This window comes from Dermochelys coriacea, chromosome 19, assembly GCF_009764565.3.
Source record: "Dermochelys coriacea isolate rDerCor1 chromosome 19, rDerCor1.pri.v4, whole genome shotgun sequence".
Lineage (NCBI taxonomy): Eukaryota > Metazoa > Chordata > Testudines > Dermochelyidae > Dermochelys > Dermochelys coriacea.
Window position 1 is genome coordinate 5513750 of NC_050086.2, and position 24201 is coordinate 5537950.

The following is a 24201-nucleotide window of genomic DNA, read 5'->3' on the forward strand; positions in this document are numbered from 1 at the left end:
GAGGCCCTGGAGGTTTTTTGCCTTCCTCTGTAGCATGGGGCATGGTTGACTTGAGGGAGGTTTCTCTGCTCCTTGAAGTCTTTAAACCATGATTTAAGGACTTCAATAGCTCAGACATGGGTGAGGTTTTTCATAGGAGTGGGTGGGTGAGATTCTGTGGCCTGCGCTGTGCAGGAGGTCAGACTAGATGATCAGAATGGTCCCTTCTGACCTTAGTATCTATGAATCTTTGTTTAGTGCAGAAGAGTTTTCATGCAGCTTTTGCATGCATCTTGGTGCTCCTCAATGCCTGCCTTTTATTCCTGCAAAAAGCCAGACCTAAAGGTCTAATGGCTATCAAACTGGCCAAATTCCACCCAGGCAGAAGGAACACGCTGCATCATATCACTCAGCAGAACTGCCCTTCTTCTTGTAATATAGTGTGATTGTGGCTCCCCTTAGTGGCTGACGCTAGACTAACAGCCTACTGCATTCTCACAGATAAAGGGGTTTTCCTTTAGTTCAAGCAGTAGAGACTTGGGTGTTCAGCACTTGGGAGTCCTGCATTCAGTCCCTTTCATGGAGCTGTCGATCTGCAAGCAGCTGTTTATTACACACCCACGCTCTGTCTGGGAAGTTTATTCCTATTCCAGTACTGCCCGCAGATCTCAACAGTGATCAGGGTCCTATGGGTTGGTGCTGTAGGTAGAGCAACGGAGCGTCCCTGCCCCGGGCAACACAGACCACCTACAAGCAGAGGGTGGTGCCGAGAGATGAAGTGTCTTGCCCAAAGTCACACGGCAAGTCATTGGCAAAGCCAGGAATTGAATCCCCTTTCCCCTGACTCCTCACCCAGTGCCTTAAACATGCAATCATGCTTCCTTTGGCTAGAGCCAGGTTTTATAACAAGCTAGAAATTGTGCATGTCTCTTTTCTTTTTGCAACAGATGCCCAAAGCTCACATTCATTCCCCACCCCAACCCCTTCACTTCTGCCTCTAATAAGATTTCCCGGCATTATATTATCAGCCATGCTCACCATGTAAATTTAAATGAATATGCTATTAGCAAAGGTGATTCTCTGAAGCCTGGGCCTTCCTCACATCATATACCTGCCTTCTTCCATTTAGGAGGGTCTTGTCACTTTTTTGTCCCTTTCCATAACTAGACCCAAACTCAGTCTTTTACATTGGAAGTACATTCAAACTCTCACGCCCATACCAAGGCAGATGGGCGTGGACTGCACAAACATCCCAGCCAGATGAAGATGATTTATTACAGTTTTTATTTTTAAAATGGGCAGGAGCCCAGAATCAATTGACAGCCCTGAACTGGGAATTGTTTGGGTAGGGTCAGTCAGTGTTCTGAGTGCTTTGCAAGAGAACAGCTTAGCAGCCAAAATTAACCAACGACCCCAGTTCTGAGTGCTCCAAACTAATGCCCAGAATGAAGTCATCAACAGCACACTCAAGATGATAATATTTAGCTCCCAGTGTAGGCAGGAATCTCCAGACCGTCATGCCCGTTGCAGAAGGAGAACATAACAACCATACTGCATCAGACCAAGGGTCCATCTAGCCCAGTGGCCAATGCCAGGTGCTTCAGAGGGAATGAATAGAACAGGGAATCAAGTGATCCATCCCCCATGGCAAACAGAGGCTAGGGACACCATCCCTGCCCATCCTGGCTACTAGCCAGCATGTGGTGATCATTAATATTAAAAGGGCATTTATTGAGATTACTGATCTATCTAGCCCAGTTGCCTCCAATCCCCAAGACTACAGCGAAAGATAAGCTCTCTTCACAATCCTCACCAACTCCTGACAATCACTTAGGGCCTGATTTTCAGAAATGCTGAGCACCCTTTGCTCCAATGACAGTCAGTCAATGGGAGATGCAGGTTCTCAGCACCTTGGAAAACAGCTTCCCCTAGTCTATTGTGCAATGTCGGACAGATGAAGGCAGTCTTCCTTCCTGATCCTTATCAATGCCAGGCCCTGAAGCATGAGATTTAATTGCCCCATTGCAGCTGGCGCAGCTATGAATATTGCTCATGGTCATGACCTGAAGGGAAAAAAAAAAAAGCAATTTCTAAAATAAACCCTTTTTTAAAAAAAAAAATTGAACAATAATCTGAGGATAAAAATAAGCCAGTTTTATGGCTTCTCAGTTAATTAAGGGTTTCAGAGTAGCAGCCGTGTTAGTCTGTATTCGCAAAAAGGAAAGGAGTACTGGTGGCACCTTAGAGACTAACAAATTTATTAGAGCATAAGCTTTCGTGAGCTACAGCTCAGAGCTGTAGCTCACGAAAGCTTATGCTCTAATAAATTTGTTAGTCTCTAAGGTGCCACCAGTACTCCTTTTCTTTTTTCAGTTAATTAACTTAGTTCTCAGCCATTAATTTACATACCCAGAGTCCTCTGTTTAATATTCTAATTTGTGGTTAATCATCTATCAAGAGAGAACAAACGGTGATTAGCTCATTTTTACCTCCTTTAGGGTTAGGGAGGCAATTTGGTCCAATCAATACATTAGCTTGCACTAGGAAACTTTATCTGAGCCCCTTGAATTATTCATGTCAAGATAGCGCCCATCTCACCACCCATACACATCCTCCATCCTTCCGTACCCCCATTTCCGGCTACGTTTCCCCACCCAGAGCCAGAAACAACACTCATCTTTCTGTTCACTGCAACACGAGCTGGATCAGCCCCTCCCTGCAAAAGCCAGAGCCTTCTGCCCACAGCCACCCACATACCCCTGGTCTCACAGCCGGTCTTGTGCTGCTGTCAAAAGCGATCCGGAAGATCCCTGCAAGAAGGGAAACGTTCCCTCGGAGGAAAGGACACCTTGCTGTGTGAGCTCAGCAGCTAGGCTTTGGCTAGGGTCTTGTGTAGCCACTGAACCGAACCTGGAAAATCTGGCCCTAAAGTCATCCTAGAAATCATAAACTCAAGGATAGGGCCTCAAAATATCAGCTTCTCCCAGGGGGCCAGCTATGCCCGAGTGCTTATGCAGTGGTCTTCTTCCCTCTGAGGCAAAAGGCCAAGAAAGGTGCTAAGATGCTCTATGCCTCACAAAGTAAGGTGACTAGATGTCTCAATTTTATAGGGACAGTCCCAATTTCTGGCGCTTTTTCCTTATATAGGCACCTATTATCCCTCACCTCCCCCAGCCCGATTTTTCACGCTTGCTATCTGGTCACCCTAACACAAAGTGAGGCCAGAGTCTCAGTCCCCTCTGTCGCTGAGCCTGATGTCTTTGAGATGGGGTGCCAAGCCAAGCTCCTGATTTACAATGAACTTTGTCTACTAAAGGCAGTCCTCATAAGAGCAGGGAGTGAACCCAGGGGTCCTAGCTCAATTTCTGTCAGAGTAAATGTATTTTGCCTGAGTCCGTTCCCTGCGCAGGTTCAATTTGGTATGATATTCTCCCCTCCTGCTTTGTGTCCCATCCTAGCTGTTGGGTAGCATTGTTTTGTACTGTTTATAACAGGTGCCACACTCCACTCCAGAGGTGACTGCATATTACTGGTTATTGGAGTACATATACACCTATCCTTTACCTATTGTACCTAATAGGGGGATGTGGAGGGTTTAATTAACATTTGTACACATTTGGGGCTTGCCATACTTGGTCCAACAATTGTAATGTCCTGTCTCTGGCCAATAGTTGATGTTTCAAGGAAGGGAAAGACCCGTAATGCACCTGGCTAGTTGTTTAGTTATTGCATGCTCAGATACTATGGTGATGGCGCTGCTAAAAGACCGGACAGAAGTTATGTTGGGGGGGTTCCCCTTGGCAACCCCTCCAGTGATCATTATATACCGACAGTGGATTTCTCTTCTCCTAACTCAGTGAGGGAAAAGTCTTGATTCTACGTACAGTTCCGCATAGGAAGGCAAATGGTTTCCTTCGCCTCCTGCCTGGGATGGGCCGAGGTAGTGTTACCGGTGCATTCAGACAGAACAATGGCCCTTGAGTGGATCAAGTGGTACTTGGCCAAAATGCAAACTTCAGTCCCATGCGGCAGCCCTGACTGCCAGTAATCAGGGCCCCCACAGTTACTCAGGGCTTCAGAAACTGGGCTTCCCACACACACAGCTTTCAAAAGAGACAGAGCAAGAGAAGTGAAAGAATAAAAACTGCAACTTTTCTAAGAAGGCTGGACAGGCCTGCCAGGAATATGGCTACTAAGGTTCTTCAGACACAGGGAGCATCTGCCTTGATTTCCTGTTCTTTCATTGGGTTTGTTTCTCAGCTCAGAACAGCCTCCCCCTTCCTTCCAAGGTACTCAACCACAATGGAAAATAATACATTAACCCTTGGGTGACTGGAGTTTCCAGGAGGTTTGAAATCAGAGCCCTCTCCTCTGGGTTACTGGCTCCAATCCAGACTTGGCCAGAATGCACTACTCTCTGATGGCAACTCATCAGTGGGCTGGGTGAAAAGTAAGAAAGGTCTCAGCCTGACAAGTTAAAACCATAAAGCTCTTGGCCCTCCAATTCCTAGAGAAGACCAGGAATTTTTTCATGGGCAACTAAACAAGAGCCTGGCACTTCTGGGTAGGAGGTTATTTTCTTTGTTAGAAGCACAACTGCCTGCATCTGGCTGGTCTCTACTCCCCCCAGACAGTCTGTGTCCCTGGACATAGCACCCAAGTTGCCCCCTGAACAGAAGAGATGCAACAGAAACACTTAGGAAGCTAAAAAGCTTTACTGCAGCAATATGGACTTCAGTCACTAAAGGGGGACAGGGCCCTTATAGCCAGAAGGAGATACAAGCCCAACACTCACTTCTCATCTCAGATGGGGAGGAGCAAACAAACAGTGACAAATGAGACATTAAGGGGACTTTTCATACCCAAACAGAGCTGGTTGGTTCATTCAGACCTAGCAGCTGTCTCCATATTCAAAAAGCACATTTCTCCGAGTTGCGGTTTTTCAGAAAGGGAGCCATCTGTTCTGAATGTTTTCAAATGGAATCTGACAGCCTGTTGCCAATTTTGGTCTTAGTTAAAGCTGGCAGTTACATGCAAAGGGACACGGGATCCTGATTCTGCAGCAAACTCAGAAAGAGGTGAATGCTTCTGCCAGCTATCTACCGCTCCCAGTTCTTATTACCAGTGGCCATCACTGCAGCAGCTAACATCAACATGGACAGCTGTGCAGAGAGAACCAATAAGGTGGATGGGCCGTTAGAGCTGCGTCTATACTACAGGGTTCTGTCGGTCAGCAATCACACCTTGCCGCACCCCACACCAACAGAGCTGGTTGGCAGAAGTCAAGCGTAGACGTGACCTGAGCGGAAGACAAAAAAGTAAAGAAAGGGCACAAGTTAAGGAAATCAGTTCAAATATTCCAGGCGCTCGTCCCTAACTAAGGCAAGGAATTTTAAACCCTATGCAGCTGACTCTCCTCTCTTGGAGGAGCAAGGCAAAATGGAGCCATGCTGTTTATGGGTTTTGACTATGCCCAGCTATAATTTGGCAATAAGATTCTCCCAAGGTTACCTTGCAGGTGATGAGGTTGATACAAGGCTTTTCTCCCCACGGAGTGTCCAGTTAGATCGATAAATACATAAATAAATGGGGGACATGGCTGAGATCTTTTTCTTTGCACCACATACTGATTCCCCTTCCCCCCCACTGCAAAAAACTGTTCTTATTTCCCATCTCTTACTCTCAAGATGGGCATGATGTTTTCACCTGCAGCACAGAGCATCAGAGGAAACAGGGCACAGCCAAGCAGAGAGACAATCATTTGATTCGACCAGCTGTGTTGTCACTCCCCAAGCATCCAAAAAAAATCAGGAGTTGGGCCACAAAATAATCAAGAGATTGAAAGTATATATAAATAAATGTTGGGACTTGTTACTTTCTGGTTTTGGAGCCTTTGGGAGATGCATTTTCAAGCTTGTCTTTGTGACAGAGCCATAACTCCAGAAGCTGGGGTTTTAAGAGAAACACCAAAAAAGCTCGAGATGGCCAGTAAATAATGGGGCTAATTGGCAACCCTGTGGTGGTTTTAACTCAACTGGCACAATGCCCGGCTTTGCCAATACAAGCCGTATCAGCTCTAGGAGCCATTTGCCAGGATAGTGTATTGGGATTCCAAGAACAATAAACTGCTCCCACTGTGGACGCAGTCCTTCAGAGCACAACTAAGTTTTATTGACTGGCTCTCCTGCGCTAGGGTTCACAAACAGCAGAGGGGAAAGGTTAAAACCCAAAACTCAAGGTGGTTCCCTTGAAGTTTAGTTTTAAAATCATGTCCTATTTTTTTTTTTAAACTCACACTAGGTTCTCTGGTGCAATAGAGCAGACAAGCAGCCAAGAGGGCTCTGAAGCCAAGAGGCCAGGAGGAGTCAAAGAAGGATTGTACATATACATGGATAACGAGAATATGCAGGGTTAGATCAGTGAGGATTTAAAAACAAAACACACACCCCACCAAGTCCCCAAGAGTTTGACTAGAGATTGAAACCCTTGTGCTTCAAGGCAGGAGCCAACCTTTAACAGATGTCAGGAAGAGAGTGGGGGTCTCATTAAATCAATTCCTTGCCCCTGCACAGGCATTGGTGCACCTTAGTCTCCCCTGCTCTCCATCTGTGGTGGAGAACAGTTTAGCCTCCTGAGAGCTGTCACACTTTGGGGCAAAGCTAAGGTGGAGTGGCTGGGTAGCATATAGTGGCTTGTGTTATACATGAGGAGGTCAGGTAAGGTGATCTGGTGGTCCCTTCTGGCCTTGAATTCTATGACTGTTCCCAGGGACAGGTTCCTCAGAAGCAGGTAGTGGTCAGCACCACCAAAGCCTGGATACTGGACTAGGTGGATCTGATCCGGTAGGGCAGCTCCTATGTTCCAAAGCATAAGAACACTGGGGGCTGGATCTACAAAGGCTATGAAGAGAACCTACAATGTGAACTACAAGCACGCATAGGAAGGAAAGAAGAGACTGAGACCTAGACAGGTGCTTTGCTGGAGCTTTAATTAAAGTCTAATCTTCCCAGACACTGGCCTCACCAGCCTCAGACTTGTAAGGCTGCAAGAACCCGGCTTTAATTGGGATTGCCGTGTGGAGCTTTACTGGCTGGACCTGTTAAAGGCAAGATTAACAGCTGAAGGTAGAGCTTCCCTTTGCTTAACTCCAGGCTCAGCAGCCACTGCAATTAATACCTTTCACCGGTAGCTCTGCAGAAATCAGCAGCTCAACTGGGGTGTCGCTGGTCCCAGGAGAAGGTTGCTTCCCCTGCCTCACTCTGACATGCTTCCTGATGCACCTCTGTTTGTTTGATCAGTGACCATGTTGGTTCATTTCTCGGCATTGTCTCCTCTAAAAGTTGCCCAGTTCTGGGTGCCCAAACAACAGTGGAGGACACACACTGGAGTGCCACCAAGAGGTCACTTTCCTCTGGCTTGGAGCTCTTGGGTTCTCTCTCATCCCCAGATTCCTCACAGCACCCATGGGAATTTAGGACACTCAGCACCTTGCAGGATAGTGCCCTTTAAATATACAACCTCTATCATGACCTAGTTGGAGGCCCATCATGCACGCATGAGGGAGACACCATGCTGGCATCTCTCAGGCTATCACAATAGGAACGGTGCTTTATCTGGCACAGATCTGGACAAATGCTGCTATCGTGTTATTTATTATTTGTATTGCAGTAATGCTGCTAGCCCAGTCATGGACCGGGACCCCGCAGTGCTAGGGGTTGTACAAGTCACACCCTGCCCCAAAGAGCTAAGAATCTAAATTATAGGTTCTACTGCAGCCAGGGGCTGCATCCAAGACCTACATGCTAAGGGATACCCCATACCCAATCCTGAACTACACCAACTATGGGCTACAGCCATGACCCATGCTGGGCAAGGCCAGGAATCCAGATACAATTCTTCTTCATCCAGGGGCTGCAGCAGGAATCCACTCTTAGACCCCATAAATGACTTCCTCCTATCAGCTCTACCCAGAGCTGCTCCAAGCACTGCACTGGCTAACACTTACCACCAGCAGCAAGGTCATTTCCAAAGTTCAAAGAACCAGCCAACAGCAACCAGCGTGTCAGGCGACTTCTCACACATTTCCTCGGCAGCCTGGCCTCGGTCGGGGGTAATTAAGCTCAAACTGCCCTGGGGAGCAGGAAGACAAGAGAAAAAGCAGAAGGAGCAGAACACAACATGCTGATGGAAAGGAGTACTTGTGGCACCTTAGAGACTAACAAATTTATTAGAGCATAAGCTTTCGTGAGCTACAGCTCACTTCATCGGATGCATTTGGTGGAAAAGTTTTCCTTTTCTTTTTGCGAATACAGACTAACATGGCTGCTACTCTGAAACCTGTCAACATGCTGATGGTGGCCAAGACTAGCACCAGGAGGGGTTTCACTTCTCTAGCACGCTGAATACCAGCTGTACTAGAGGTAACTATCTTATATTAGGGAAATGCCACCACTAGGTGGCCTGTTTAGACCCCAGAGCAGTTTGGAAGAATGTTATGGTACGTAGGATGTGACATCTGCTTGGTGGCCAGTGTGAAGGGCCCGGTAGATCCGTTGCTATGGGACCGATGGCAGCACAGACTAGGACAAGTAGCATCCAGCTAATTGTAATTAAACCTTGTTCCAAGCAGGTCAGTTGGGGTCAGCAGCACGTCATCCAACTCTACTCAGTCAGATTTGCTGGTCCTATTGCCACTATTAGACCTCCTCTGTGTGTGTGTGAGGAAGCTCCAGACCCGTGTTCGTACCTAGCTAGGGAGACGAATGGAGCCAAGACTCCTCTGGGCCCAATGCATTGTTACGTTGTATCCAGTGCAGTCATTTACACTAGTACAAAGTGGCGGCAAAATTCTGGTTCCATAGTGTTCTGCACTGATGCAAACGACTGTTCTACAGCATCAGCCCCCTTCTACCTTTCCCCATATCTGCACTGATCTGAGCATTGTCTGGCCCTATATATTTACAACATTGATCTGAAAGGCCAAAGTCCTGGGGTGGGGTTTTTGTTTGTTTTTTTTTAAGTTGTTCTAAAGCTCCCACTAAAACGTCAGTGACTTTTCAACTTTTAACTCCAACCCCTGCCGCCCTCAGGCAAGGCAGCAAAGGATGATTAGGGAAGGGAACAAACATGTAAAGTGCCACAAGTTGCTCTTCAAACATGGAGTGGTCTCCCCCCACCCCCGGTGATATCAGGTACATTGGGAGACTACTCCTGACCAAAGGGATGAAGGGCTGTGTCATGGACCGGTGTCACCCGCAGATTTCTTGGCACCTTGAGAGGTCTGTTGATATCAGCATCTTGTCCGCACCGCCACAGTATTTTGCAAACTAAACAATCCCTGTCTCTAAATCCTCACTTGGAATTGCAAAATGTCATGATTGGAGCCTGATTCTCCCCCACCCCAGGCCTCCACAACTGACTGACAAGGCAGTTCTGTAAACCCTCAGCATGCCTTGTCTTTTAATGAGTGCATCTCTGGGAAATGCTGGCGGAGATTTAAAGGGCAAGACTGCTCAAGATCCCATGGTCCTTCTAGGAATGCTTCGAGATACAGATCACACATATCATAGAACCCTTCCTTACTGCACAGGGCAAGAGATTCAGAAAGAATTGCACACATCTGCTTAGTGTTACAGCTACAGCTGGTCTCATGTGTTCATCAAAGCTGTTCAACATGACACCGCTTTTACAATTTATTCAATTTTAGAAAAAGCTTTAAAGAAAAAAAAAATTGTTTCCTAGTCAGCCCTATTTGAGGGCCCGCTTCTCCCACCTCAGCTAGCTCATGGTCTCTACCAGCAGAGATGTCTTTGCTTTTAGATTGGAAGCTCTTTGGGGCAGGGGCTATCATGTACTGTCTATTTGTACAGTGCTGAATCCACTGAGAGGCAGTGTTGGCTAGAGCACTGGCCTAGGACTCAGGAGACCTGGGTTCTATTCCCAGCTCTGCCACTGGCCTGCTGGGTGACCTTAGGCAAGTCACTTCTCCTCCTGGTGCCCACAAGTGTAAAACAGGGTTAAGGATACTCTTCTTTGTAAAGTGCTTTTGAAATAGTGCTATGGAATAGCTAGATATTATTACTGCAATAACACATTAACTAGGCCAGAACAATTTAGGCTTTTGTTCTTGACCCACAACTCCTTACTAAAGCCCCAGAGATTCCCCCCAGAGAAATAATCCTTTCCCCTCTTCCTTTTATGTTCATTTGCTCTTATTGTGCAGCCCTGTGCAGGAGGGAGAGTGGTATTAATATGAATCCCGATACCTCCTATGCAAGGGGCACCTTGCTAACAGCTAGTCATGTTACCATGAAGGAGGACACCTCACAGAGCAAACCTTCCAGCCCAGGAATCAGCCCTCGCATAGTTATTTAGCTGACAGTTTAAGTCACTTTTGACGTGGCTCAGAATCTGAGAAGGGTTGATATTTTAAGAATTGCAGGGTTCACATTTTTTCAAAGTGAAGGCGGAAAACAGTTCCCCAGAGCATGTGAAAAATCAACAAGTGGAAAGAATGTTTCCCAGTTTAACTTTGGGGGTGTCAGTCTCCACACACCACAGCATCCAGAGAATTGTCCAAGAAAAGATACTTCACCACCCTACATCCTGACCTCTATTGTAACAAATCTGTGGCCAGAGGCTACAGTTGTTTGTCTCTACATAGCTCCTTGGGCCTTTACAAGAACAGACCTCAGACCTTCCAGCTCCAAAGTCACTGGCCCTTGCCATGTGAGCTAATAGAGAAACTCCATTAGCTGTTAAGAGATCCTGGGTCACATGCAAATCATGGCACACAGGCAAGTAGTTTTGATTGTATCCAGTACAAGGCAGTGATGTACTGAAGCAGAGCCCCCTTGGCTCCTGCCTCTGCCAAGTCCACAAAGTCATTCTGAGACCCTGGGGTTAGTATCCACCAGTGCAGTTTATTCACAGGCTTGTTCCCACCACTGTTTCATCATATACAGTTGGCCCTTCATCATCTGCAGGCAGGCAGGCGGGAGGGAAGAACTACCTCCTTGCTTCCACTCCCTGCCTTTTCCCTTTCTTTCTGCTCCCCCCTGGCTTCCTTCCCCCTGAGGCTTTTATACAGCCCCACTCTAATTAGGCAGCAGCTCTCTCTACCTCCTTAATTAGGGACCAGTATCTCCAGCCAGCTCTAATCTATCCCCATAAATGGGAGCTGGCATGACAGAGGGCTGAATCAGCAACCCTTTGCCCAGCACCTCGTCACATGTACACTAAAGCACTTATGTGCCCTGCTTTCCCCCAAAAAACCAAACCAACCAGGACCCTAGGCCTGAGTCTGTTGCCTTTACAGTCATTTACATTAGAGCAAAGAGCGCAAGATGGACCATTCTGATTTGGTAGTGTTTTGACACACACAAAATTGATGGGTGAATCCAGTCAAGTGGGTCTAGACGCACCAAAATCTAGGTCCCAACTTTAAGCTGTAATGCTCTACGCTTGGGCAACTCATCCATTGTCTCTCATCCACCATCCCCGCTGGGACACAAAGATTAATATTCCTAACAGTTTATTCAAACTGTCCATTTTTATTAAGGAGCAGGCTGAAAAAGTTAGGATAGCTCTCTGATTTGTCCAAAAGCCAAGACAACAGGCATTTGACAGGCCCATTTTTTATCCTCCTCATAGCAATGAATTATTATTTGGGGCAAAGCTTGGATGTCATCCAACCCTTTCAACTCCACAGAAATATTCCGATTTCAATCTCTCTCCTCTCTTTAATGGCATCCAATCTTCTATTTGTTTGATGAATATTTATGAGGGCTCTGATGAGGAAGACAGATTTGATCTTATTTGCGACTTGGTGGAGGTGCATTGAGTCCAGACCCTAATTAGTATTCAGGCTGCTTAATTTCTTGATTAAATTTTGTCTTACAAATAAAATATTTAAAATTAACTTCCACCTTTCATATAAAAAGGGAGAGTCCTATTAAAGTTGGATGATTGGACATAATAAGGCATGGGGATGCAGTTTGTGAAAGGCTCTTGGAAGCGGGTCTGTGATTTGATATGAAAAACAGAATTAATTTAGTTGAGGAGAAGCCTTCGCACAGCCTGGGGAAGATGAATCCAGGCTAAACTGAGATGAAGGAACTTGCGGGGGGGGAGACACTGCTCTGATGAGCACATTGGGCAGGGGGCGGGAACCCCACACTGTACTCCTCTGGGCATGTTATACAATTCCAACAGGAACAAGAGCTTTTTGGATTGCATGTGCTGACGTGAGACGTGTTTTGATCATTCACTCCCACACTCTTTCTTCCTGTTCCCATCCATCGGCTGAGCTTATTAGTAACTCTTCACATTCTTTCCAGCGACCTGCATCTGAGGATCTCAGAGCACTTTGTGAGCATTCATTCATCCCCTCAACACATATGAAGGGGAGGTGGGATTTAGTCGCTACATAGAGGCCAACACACACACCCTCTATACTCATCTCCACACACCTGGGTCTCTTTGCAAGCCTCCTATGCGCATTCTGCCATGGGGAGTAGAAAGTAGCAGCTCTGAGTTTATACCTCAGCCCATAATTAAACATGCAATTTGTCCTTCCCCTCCAAAACAGTTTGACACCCCTGCGCTGCGTGACTCACATGTTACATAATGATGGCACCAGACTTGGAAAGGAGAATTTAGTTGGACATGCTCTGTGTGTGGGGATCTAAGCACCTGTACAAATCAATCAGAATGGTTTTAGTTGCCTTTCAAAGGGGACCATGCATCTTTTTAAGCGTGACCTCTACAGCTTGACTAGATTTGTTACCTTGACAAATTTAAGCCACACTTTACTAATAAAAAAAATATCAATTTTTAGTTTCCTTGCAGCCCCAAACCTTCCATTACAGAGCTTTCATTTGACCATGTAAATAGCGAGACAGCGGCAGGTCTGGTTAGAGTCACAGGTCTCTTTTTTAACTATTAAAAGATCAGTAGCTCTCCCCAGCATTGCCAAGAGTTTTCCAGCACTCCTCACAGCAAGAGGGCTCAGCTGAACTCCAGATTGGTGAATGGCACCCAGCAGCTTTCCTACAGCAATTCTACCCTGTTCAATCCAGCTGCTCCTTAGGGAGAAAGGCAGGTCTTGGACACTAAGAAATTAGGGTCTCAGTTCTTTCATGCCAATGCCCCTTTCCCCCACCCTGGCAGTACAAAGTGGGCAGAAGTTATATTAAGGTCCCTTTATGCTGCCACTGTGGTATAAAGAGGTCTCCGTGCAACAGAGAGTTTAAGGCAAAATCCCAGCTGGCCAAGGTAACTCATCATGAATAGACTTGTAGGGAACTCTTTACCCAACTCTTTATGTGAATTCAATGCTCACTACCTGTGCTTGTCTGGCAACCCTGCAACTGGTTCTTACCTCTCCAGCCTCCTATCTGCCTGTGAGGTAGGGTTAGGAGATGCTTAAATTTCCCTCCTAGTAGAGGAAATTGACTCTCCAACCAAGCTAGAGAGTCCTTACCTTCCAGCACTCCAGGCACAACCCAGGATAGCCCCATCACCCTGCCCGAGGCGGGGCAGCTCCTTAAGACAGTTGGTGCAGGGTTCGCATTGTCCGACGTTCCTTCCCCAGGACTATAGCCTGGTCAGCAAAGGGGATGGAGGGGGGTTCTTCCCACCCCTGCTGGGACTGGATCTGGTCAAGAAAGGAAGACTTATTTTTTCCTCCAAAGAATTTTATGAAAAAAACAACCAACCCCCCCACAACACCCTCTTTTCAGTAAAAGTCTTTTAAAGATTTCCTCCCAGCCCTAAGCCCCACTCTTGTGGCCCCTAAAGAAATACAAGTGGCCAACTGCAGGCCTCACTCCCATACCAAGTCTCATGATATTTGGTCTTCTTCTCAAAGCCCAGGCTCCTGGAGTCAGGAGATTACCCAAAAGCCCCTTCTCTCTTTTAAAGAGAGAGGTAAATTCCTAGCCCTCCTGAATGCAGCAGGAAGCTTGAAAATGTGACCTGAATGCAGCCTAAAGGCTCAGAAACTAAATAAAATGAGCCCACAATGTCTTTTTCTTTTCAAGCTCAAGATTTTTGAATGCTTGGAATCAACAACACTACACACCCCTGTACTACCCCAGGCCTTTTGCCACAGATGCCTAACTCCTCCCTGGGAAACCTTTCTCTCACCTTGCCCTTTTTCCCAGTTCACTCATGGGAGAGTCCATAGTCTAAATCTTCCCCTACCTCAGAGAGATCTGCTCCTTTCTCTGTCCCAGGAAGCTATTTATATAGCCTGTCAGTCACATGCTCCTGCGATCACATGATATGGGTCTACCACTCACATCATTTCCCTTGGGGACTACATCTCCCAGAATTCACTTGGGTCAGCCAAATGAAAGGTTTGGTGGTGGGGCCTGCTGTTAAAAGGTCCACCAGACTCTGTTGCAAACCCCTCTATCAGCCACTTTCTGGATTTGAACCTAGGCACTCCCCTAGCAGAAAACAGCCACACCACCACTGAGCTACAGGAATAATTCTGTTGGATAGCAACACCAGCAGGTCTTTATCTTATAAGTGGGTGCACATACATGCAAGCACTCACCCAAGATCTTGTAGTAGCTCAGTGGCCAAGTGTAGACTAGAATGCAGGTCTCCTGATACCCATTCTAGTGCCTTATCAACTAGGTACTCAAGAGAGCTTTCAGCTTTAGAGCTCACCTTTGAAGGCTTCATTCCCTGAGGGGTGCCATGCCCCAACCAAGGCCTGGGCATCACTTACGTCCCACAGGGCTTGAATGGAACAGGGCCTCATTTTGGCCCCTTTGCAGGGCCGAGGCAGCTATCTGGTGCTGCACCAACAGAAGGAGAGTGTGTCTGGGAAGGGCTGGGGGCAGAGCCATAACTCCACCCTGACCCTAATGCTTCAGCTGTTGGGGAGCCCTGAGCACCCCTATAGAACAGGCATCTGCTAGGGGGCATGCACCTTCTCCCGCCCCAGAGATATTTTGCCTGTTCCTGTCTTTCTCCCTGTCTCCCAGCGCAGCTCCCTGTGCAGGAGCCTAGCTCTAGATCTACTCAATGATCATCCAGGTTTGCCTTGGGTAACTGGCTGTCACCCTGGCTATCAGTGGTCTTCCCTCTATTCCTACTAGGTAATAGCTCTGCCTGTGTGTGTAGCTAATCACCTAGCTGGAGACAGAGACTGTACATAGAGATGCACTGAAATTACAGCCTTTGCCATTTCCTGACACTTGCACCTGCCTCCCACGCACAGCCCCAGAGGCAATTTCTTTTTGCTCATATTTTTTTAGCCAAAGACTGGTGCAGGGTGAGTCCCTGTAGAGTCACGTCTACAGCCGTGCTCAGTTCACTGGTCCGTCAGCATACCTCCTCCCTGCCCACCTCCTGCACGGGGCGAGAGGGGAGCTAGGGGTCTGGGCTCACTCCCTCCATAGCCTCTCTGCTCGGATTGCTGCAGCGTGGGTGGGGGAAGGGGAAAGGAAAGCAGGTCTAGTGGGTGTTTTGTGCGACGTTGACACCCATCCACAGGCGACTGGACTGAGACCTGACAACCTCATCACTGAGCAGCTTTCACATAGCAAGAGACTTTCCATCACCTTCAGCTTGTGCTGGGTTTGTGCCAGGGAACCTACAGGCAGAGACAGCTAGAGAAGGCCAGCACTGCCCCCTGGTGGCTGTGAGCTAGGAGAGCCGGTCCAAAGAAGTGCTGATGTCCCTCCCAGGAGCTCATTCAGGCCCCGAGGCCGAGGTATTTTTAACACCAGGATGTCCCAGGTGTGAGGAGGCAGATTGCAGGATGTGAGGAGCTGTGTTGTTCTGTAGCAGGTGTACTGCCAGCATTGCTCTCCCTGTGCACCACGTTGCTTCCTGTCAGCATTGCTCTCCCTGTGCACCACGTTGCTTCCTGTCACCTACATTGTTCCCCCGACAGTCTCACTTGCCCACATCTGCCTGTCAGTCATTTGCCGCCTGATCCTTTGAAGGGGCCTGGTCAATGCTTTTACCATAGACAGAACAGCTGATGGGAACCAGGGACACATGCAGATACCCCCAAACTTCGGGAAAAGTCTGGATTCATGCTCTGTGCTTTGGGTTTGCGACTAATGAAAGCGGTGAGCCAGATGGACAATGCATACAAATGGTGTGTATAAAACACTCCCGGACTGTGCTGAGCGTAGCATCGCACATACCAGCCACATCCCCCAGGGCTCTAGAGGGTTAAATAACGGAAGGCACAGACTTTGAGAGGGCGAATGTACAGCTGCTCAGGCCAGCATGGGTTAGGCTACTCCATGTGCCGGACATGATAACTTGTTTTCCTTTTAGTTTAGAGCCAACATTGTCAAGTGCTGGATGGTCTGGTGCCTGCAGCACCAGCGTGGTCTGTGGGAGACAGGGGGTTGAGCCTTGGTTCTGCTACAGGCTCTCTGCATGACCTTGGGCAAATCATTTAATCTCTCAGTGCCCTGGTCCCCTATCTGTCCATTTAAGCTAATAATGCTTCCTGACATCCCAGTCGGGTTGTGGGATTAAATCCACTGATGTTGAAGAGATGTGAATGGGAGCCAGATAAACTCCGAGACAGGGTAAGAAGGAAGTGACCATTGATTTCAATGGGAGTTAGGTGCTTAAATACCTTGTCATATCTGGGCCTTGTACCTTAATTATTTTTTTAAGGGAGCAAGACCAGTCATTGAATGGGTCATGGAGATTGCATGGCCCTTTCTCTCCTAGAGATGATCCCTGCAGCTGAGGGACAGTGGTGGGGCAGTGTGAACAGAGCATGCCTGGCTGATGCCAAGACTCTGTAGTTGTTCTGGATGAAGGGAGGACTTTAGTCTCCAGGGATCTGTCACCAGCACAAGAATCAACTTAATAACAGGGAAAATTAGGACTAGAAACAAAAAAAATTAAACTTCTGCCCATCTAAATCCAACAAAAAATAATTCCATCAATTACCTTTATTTTGTGGACAGCTGTGCAAGTTTATTACAGTCTAACACACAGGGTATCAAATATAAACAGTATTGCCACTTGGAATTTGAGACTCTTTTGGGTCGGCACCTTGGACAGCTCCTGAAACTCAACCTCTCTCTCTCTCTCACACACACACACACACACACACACACACACACAAAAAGAGCCACACCATCTCCCCAACACACACAAAATAAATAACTCTTGTTAATGAAGTTAATCAAGAGGCTGGAATAATTTCAACAGGGATGGTATTTAACCCTGTAGGCACCCACCAAAAATAATAATAAAATAGCAGTAATAACAAAACAGTTGTGTTTTGTTTTGTTTAAAAAACAAACCAACAAACCCCTATTTTGTTCAAAGAAATCAACGCATTGATTAAGTTCATTAACGTTCCATCTTGATTTTATTGTCCATTTGTTTTTTTAAAAGTTGGTCTTTTTTATTCATTCTTATTTATAAAACAATCCTATTTTACAAAGATTTACAGCTCGGGGCACGCCTGACATTGATCTGGCGATTCAGTTAAATATTAAACCACAATTATTTTGTCTTTTAAAAATAGCACCAAAAAAGGACAGACACAACAATAAACCCTCCTCCCCTCCAAATATAACATCAAAGAATAAGAGAATATTAATAAAAGGCCATTTATTTACTTTAGAAGGGTGTGGAAAATCATAATGAGGTAATTAATGGACCCTAATACTAAATACAAAATATTGGCGTAAACCACCCCTTCTCCCCCCACTCCTTTGTTCCTCTGGATCTTTCCCCTGCCACAATCCAAGGTATCTGAGCATTTATAATTAAATCCCCATTGGTGCCTTTTATTCCCCTTGTTTGGGTTTTCTCAGGTTGGCCAAGTGCCGTCTTCATACCAGAAGAGCGTGGATTGTTATGATACCCAAGCATATAGGCGTATCATCTATCTTGTTTTCATGTGTTCGGAGTTCCCCATTTCTTTGGTTCCCAGCCCCGGCCTGGCCATGTCTTGATGATGTGTTGCCAGCTTGGTCTATAAAAGTTCCCGTTTTCATTTTCCCCAAGACTGCTGGCACATGTCGCTCAGTACGAAGGCCCCTTGATGGTGCCTGGTTCGGTCAGGCGCCCTGAGGTGAATGCAGAGGCTCCTAAGCAGGCAGCCAGCTCGCAGAATCCAGGAAGACCAGCAGGCCCAGGTAAACCAGGCCGGCCTGCTTCTCCAGGGATTCCAGGGGACCCTCGATCTCCATCTTTGCCATTGATGGCATGTCCAGAAATGCCAGGGAGACCTAGAATGAGAGGAAACACTCAGTGTCCAGTGGTGTATATTCCAGGACAGGTCCCTCTCACCTGACTCAAAAGCCCACTGAAGTCAATGCAAAGATTCTCACTAGCCTTCGGATTGGGCTGCACTTAGGGAAAGTGTCCAGTTCTTCCCAGGCAGGGTACAATTAACTCCCACTGAAATCAATGAACTTCCTGCCGGGGCGGGGGGGGGGGGGGGGGAGTCAGGCTCTGGGACTCTCTCACTGGTCAGGGGATTGTTAGCCATAAACATCAAGTGAAGTTTTAAGCAACCAAGTATCTTGACATCTTCCCATTGGAGGCCTCACAGGTTCCTATACCTGAGCCCTGCCCTGAGCAAGAAGACAATGTCTGCTGAGCTGGGAGGACAGGCAGTTACTGGCTGTTGTCAATGAGTTTGTCAGGACCGGGGTTCATCCATAGAACTGTGTGAGGGGGCCTGAGGATGGGAATAGTAGAGGGGCTGCTGGTCAGGACTGTGGTACATTGGCAGAGCTGTTGGGGGCCCAGGACTGGGATAACTAGGGGTCAGGAATGTGAATAAGGATGGAGGGGCAGTGGCAGAGAGGCATGAAGGGAGTCCAGGACTGCAACAGCTGGGGGTGCCACTGATCAGGACAGAGAATGTGTCTATGCCACAGGGAGTAGCCTCTGTCCTCTTCACCTTCCACTCCCAAACATCAGAATAGGGGATGTCAGAGTTCAGCAACGAGCCTACCTGGGATGCCTGGAGGCCCCGGCATACCCTGATGTCCACGCCCGACCTCGCCACGCTCTCCTTTCTCCCCTCGTTTCCCTGCGTGAAAAAGGGGGAGATTTGTTGTGACTGCAGCGTAAAAGTGATGGCTTAATGTGTCCAAGGAGAGGACCTGGGAGGCAGCAATTGTGCAGGGCCAGAAGAGAACTCAGTGACGATGGGATGCCGAGAAGGAAGAGGAGAAGTCAGCCCATGCGTGTGCATGTTTGTCCCAAGGGAGCCTGAGTCTACACAGAGACAGCAAAGTAAGATCCAGGGTCCAGCTAGCAGAATATACAGGGGTCATTCGGGGGGGAGAAATGGTTTTGAAAATCCCATCACGTGACTACGCTGACCAATCAAAAATGCCCATTGGGGACTATATAAACAAAGTACAACTTGGGGGGGGGGGAATGAAAAGTGTTTTAGCAAAAAAAAAAAAAAATAAAATTTGGGGGGAAAATGGCCAAATTTGTCAATGTTTATTTGCAACAGCAGTTTCTAATCAGGAGAGGAGGGGGCACGAAGAGGCAGCCCTTCCCTCTGATCCCCAATGATCCCCCGTCTCAAGGCAGCAGTGCTGGTGCCTCACTCACCTTTGGGTCCGGTATTGCCGATCTGCCCCGGGGCTCCTAGAATACCCGGGATGCCGCGGGGTCCAGCGTGCCCATGTGGGCCTTGTTCACCAGGTGAGTCCAGGGGGACCTGGGGGCCCAGGCGGCCCCATCACACGCCTGCTCCGCCCAGTGCTGCTCTCTTGGCGCTCACTGCCAGCTCTGCCAGCTGCTCTGTAAGGCAGACGCAGGGAGCATTGTGGCGGGGGGCTCAGCTGGGGTTCCCCATGTCAGGGTGGGAGGGGGTGAGGCCCATGCTTCTACTCACCTTGCAGCATCTTCAAGACCACGTCAACAATATGCTGGTCCCCAGCATCCCGGCCCTGAGAGCAGGAGACAGGAGAGACGCTCAGAGATTCGGCTGCCTGATAAACAGAGACTAGTGCTCTTTCCCAGCTGCTCGCTGCAGAGCCAACCCCACCCTACCTGGTGATGCGAGTTCAGTCACATTGCATGGGGCGCCCCACTGGCTAGGCTGCCCCCACTAACATGATCAAGAGGGTTTGCTATTGTTCTGGAGCCTGGTAATCCAGCAGCCGGATCATTTCCCCTAGCAGGGCTGTAGTATTCTAACACAGGATTTCTCCACTGGGCCCACAAGGACTTCCCCGGCCATTCCCCAACCCCCCTCTTTGTTCACATAGGTTTCAGCTGTAGGGAATTTGTGTGCGTTCAGGGTCTGGGTGGGGGGCTTGTAACTGCAAGCCCAGAGATGCAGTGGCTGGCAAACCAGTCATGTGTCCTACACACTACATGCCACGTGCTTGGCTACGAATAGAACCGAACACACCTATTGGTGAGGAGCATTGCGCAGTGGAAACCTGGCTCCATGCCACTATCACTGCCCCTTGAATGACCTGCTGCTAGCTAGGGAGGGGGAGGTCTCTACCTGGGGATCCCAAGCAGGTGTCAGGGATCATGACCACCCTGTCCATCTCATGCTGCTGAATGCAATGGAGATCCAGTGGTGGAAATGGGGACGTGATATGGAAAAGGCTGAGAAGCCCTAAGCTAAGGGGCAAGCCCCAGATCCACCCAGAGCAACAATAAACAGACATTTCTAAGGTGCTCTGAACATGTGCACATGGCAGGGAGGAGGAAACGTATCCCTTGTTTAACCCTATTGACTAGGCCTGTACACCAGAAAGCCCCTTCCCCTCCGTCCAAAGGGGCCTGTACTATCCATAATAGCTGCTATTATTATTACCAGAAGCAAGTTTTAACCCACTGCCTATGGAAAGAGGGAGCCTCAAGTCAAACAGCAGCTAAACCTTTGGCACCAGCTCACATTGTCAGGTGGAAACACAACTCCCCAGCCTTCCCGGAGTTAGTCCTTCCACATAAAACCAGCATTTGAGCATTTGCTCAAGAGACATGGGGCGAGGGGGGGGGAGTCCGACCCTGGTGATCTCTCCAGTAACCCAATGACTCAGCCAGCTGGGCCTGTCCTTGCAGTGCTCGGTATTGGCCTCAAGAGGGCACGGTTGCCTAAATCCTAGTAAAGATACCTACCTGCCTGGCTCCTACTGCTTCGGGCTCTCCAGCCTGTACCTGTGGCCAAGCAGCAGCTGCTCCTGGTCCACTGATGTCAGTGAAGCTCTGGCTATTCATGTCAGTGGAGCGGGGTCAGGCCCAGATCCCGCCCCCCTTTGTAGAGCTAAATGATGAGACAAAGCTCTGGCTGGTTTCATTGCATCTCCCCACCCACCACCACCACCGTCCTCTTACACCCCATCCCCACCAGGGGACCAGGGGGTTAATCTCAATGATGGCCCTATGGATTTCAGGCACATTTCACCCTGGGACATGCAGGGGGCCCCACCAGGGTATGGGACAGGGAGTTACTCACCAGCACGCCTTGCTGCCCAGGCATTCCTGGCACACCGCGCTCTCCGTTGAGCCCTCGAGGGCCTGGGGGTCCTGGGTAACCTCTCACGCCAGGTGACCCTGCGTCCCCAGTGGGGCCAGTAAAGCCAGGCTCACCGTGGACACCTTGCTGCGATGCACACAGAGGGAGGGGGTCAGCAACAGGATAATCTCAGGCCAATTGGTCTGGACGCTAAAGAGGGAGCCAATCCTAAAGGTCAGCACTTTAGGGGAATCCAGATTTGATAGCTGGCTGTACAACAGGCTGGCCTAAAAGCCTGAAGCTGACTGTGGGGGGCATTTGGATCCTGGTCTGAATATGGTGGCTGAGGTCTCTCTCTCGCTAGCAGAAACATATTCACACTCCCACCAGAGAGCAAAACACACAGGACTTGGGTCCAGTCCTCAGCTGGCATCAATCCATGAAGCTTCACTGAGTTCCACAGAATTATGCCCATTCACATCAGCTGAGGATCGGGCCTTCTATTCTTTAGAACAGCTGGTTTCATGAAATCAGGTGTCTAGGCTTATTCTTCTCCTGTCCCTGTGAATCTACAGCTCCCAAGAAGTGCCAGCCTGAAGCATGACGTCTTCTGTGTGTCTACATGAGAGACACACTTCCCCCAAACCAACCTCTGCTGACATGTTTCTCAACCCTGACCCAAAAGGACCCAGCCTGGAGCTCAGACGCCTTTGCCCCTTCGGCCCTTGGCCTCTCTGCTGAAGTTCCAGCAAGGAGGTTTATGCAACACAGGCCTCTCTCCAGTGGGACCTGGACATCAACTGCCTATGGATCTTTCAGCAGCTTCGGCTGGTGATGTGGGATGGCCCTGGACTGGGATCATCCACAGACCACTAAGAAGCTTGGCCCATGGAACCGAAACAGGATCATGCCATGCTGAGTCCATCCTGGTTCCTCATAATTGCCCAGTTTTCGGAATCTCTTAGAACAATTACAGGGAGAGAAGAGTTCCTGCCTGACCCCCACCAACCCACACAGACTCCATCCAGTGATCGAATGAGCCATGAAGGGCTATCCGGAGGGAAGCTGAGAGCGGAGGGGCGGCGAGTTGTTAACTCCTAAATTCACAGTTACTCACCTGACCCTTTGGTCCTGGCTCGCCTGACTCCCCCTAGGAATAGAGGAGAAAGGGAATGTGGTTGGCAGATACAGCCATGAGCCCTTGTGTTACCGCTCAGCACCCTCCCCGGAGAGATCACAGAACCATGAGTGTGTCGGGCTGAAAGGAACCTCAAGAAGTCATCAAGTCCAGCCTCCTGTGTTGAGGAAGGACCAGGTGAACCTGGACCTTCCCGGACAGGTGTTTGCCTAAGCTGTTCTCAAAAACCTCCAATGACGAGGATTCCATAACCTCCTGAGAGCTGGAAAGTTTTTCCTCAGATCTAACAAATTTCCCTTGCTGCAAATTCAGCCCGTTACTTCTTGTTCTCCCTGTCACTGGAGATAAGACAATTGATCACCATCCTCTCTATAGCAGTTATCAGGTCCCGCCTCTGTCTTTTTTTAACCTTTCCTCATAGGTCAGGTTTCCTAAACATGTTAGCATCTTTGTTGCCCACCTCCAGACTCTTTCCAATTTGTCCACATCTTTCCTAAAGTCAGGCACCCACAACTGGACACAGGACTCCAGCCGAGGCCTCACCTCCTGTGTCTTACCTCCGACACTGCTGTTAATACATCCCAGAATGATATTTGCCTTTTTTGCAACAGCATCACACTCTTGGCTCATATTCGATTTGTGATCTTCTAGAACCCCCAGATCATTTTCAGCAGTACTATCACCTAGCTAGCTAGTTTCCATTTTGTAATTGTGCATTTGATATTTCCTTCCTAAGTGGAGTACTTTGCACTTTTCTTCACTGAATTTCATCTTGTTGATATCAGACCAGTTCTCCACTTTGTCAAGGTCCTTTCAAACTCCAATCCTGTCCTCGAAAGTGCTAGCAACCCCTCCCAGCTTGCTGTCATCCGCAGCGTTTATAAGCATACTCTCCACTCCATTATCCAAGTCATTAATGAGAATATTGAATAGTACCAGGGCAGCAACTGGGTCAGCATCTGCCCTGAGTGTTGAAGGATCCTCTAGATTTCAAGAGGGAGCCTCCGGAAATGCTGCCATACCCTAAAGCAGCCTGTGGGGCCAATGTAACATCAGGATGCTGCATTCTGGTGTAGCAATGTGTGCTGTGGCATGGCTCAGTAATGTTGGTGTATCATGATGGCATCACACACACACACACACACACACACAGGCCAGGAGGAAGCCTTGTCCAGAGGGTACCTTACCTTCTCCCCCTTCTCCCCGGGAAGGCCTTCCACACCAGGGTCTCCCTAGAGGGAAGGAAAACCAAGTCAGTCCATGCGATTCCTCCTCCTCTCCCTCCCACCCTGGTGAGAACAATCTCAGTCATGCATCCAGGGCCATCTTTTCAGCTTAACCAAGTCTCTGGCTTGAGGCCTGCAATTTTGCATTTCCAATCGTTTGCAGACGCTCTAGGTCACTGAATTGGGCAAGTGCCTGATTTGTGGATACAATCAAGTCGCTGGAGATCTAAAATACCGACATTACAGTCAATAATTTGCTGCACCCATAAAATGAGCAGCAAACCAGAGGCCAGTGTTTAAAAGCCTGGCCCTGCGTGAAGCTTATAAAGAAATGGAAACTATTCCATGGGTCTAGCTCAAGGATTAGCCATGTTGTGATAGGCAACACCTCAGACAGTAGGGAGAAA

The 24201-nt window shown here is 48.4% G+C and overlaps 1 protein-coding gene and 1 long non-coding RNA gene across 3 annotated transcripts in view; both read right to left on the bottom strand.

Annotated features, from left to right (window-relative positions):
• Positions 1-3267: 3267 nt before the first annotated feature.
• Positions 3268-14225, bottom strand: LOC119845337. Of its 2 annotated transcripts, none has more exons than XR_006278213.1 (4): positions 14185-14225; positions 13463-13636; positions 7985-8109; positions 3268-5278 (listed from the first exon to the last, which is right to left on the bottom strand). It is a non-coding gene; the product is annotated as an uncharacterized LOC119845337 (long non-coding RNA). The 2 variants fall into 2 exon arrangements; XR_005289569.2 differs by having other exon boundaries at positions 3581-5278; positions 14128-14199.
• Positions 14226-16831: 2606 nt separating this feature from the next.
• Positions 16832-24201, bottom strand: part of COL9A2 (collagen type IX alpha 2 chain) — a 46373-nt gene continuing 39003 nt past the window's right edge. Inside the window, 9 exon segments of the mRNA XM_043505925.1 lie at positions 16832-18215; positions 18950-19027; positions 19564-19660; positions 19662-19697; positions 19700-19755; positions 19850-19904; positions 21431-21577; positions 22548-22580; positions 23756-23800. Of these exon segments, the coding sequence (XP_043361860.1) occupies positions 18010-18215; positions 18950-19027; positions 19564-19660; positions 19662-19697; positions 19700-19755; positions 19850-19904; positions 21431-21577; positions 22548-22580; positions 23756-23800 (753 nt within the window). The 3' untranslated portion in view covers positions 16832-18009.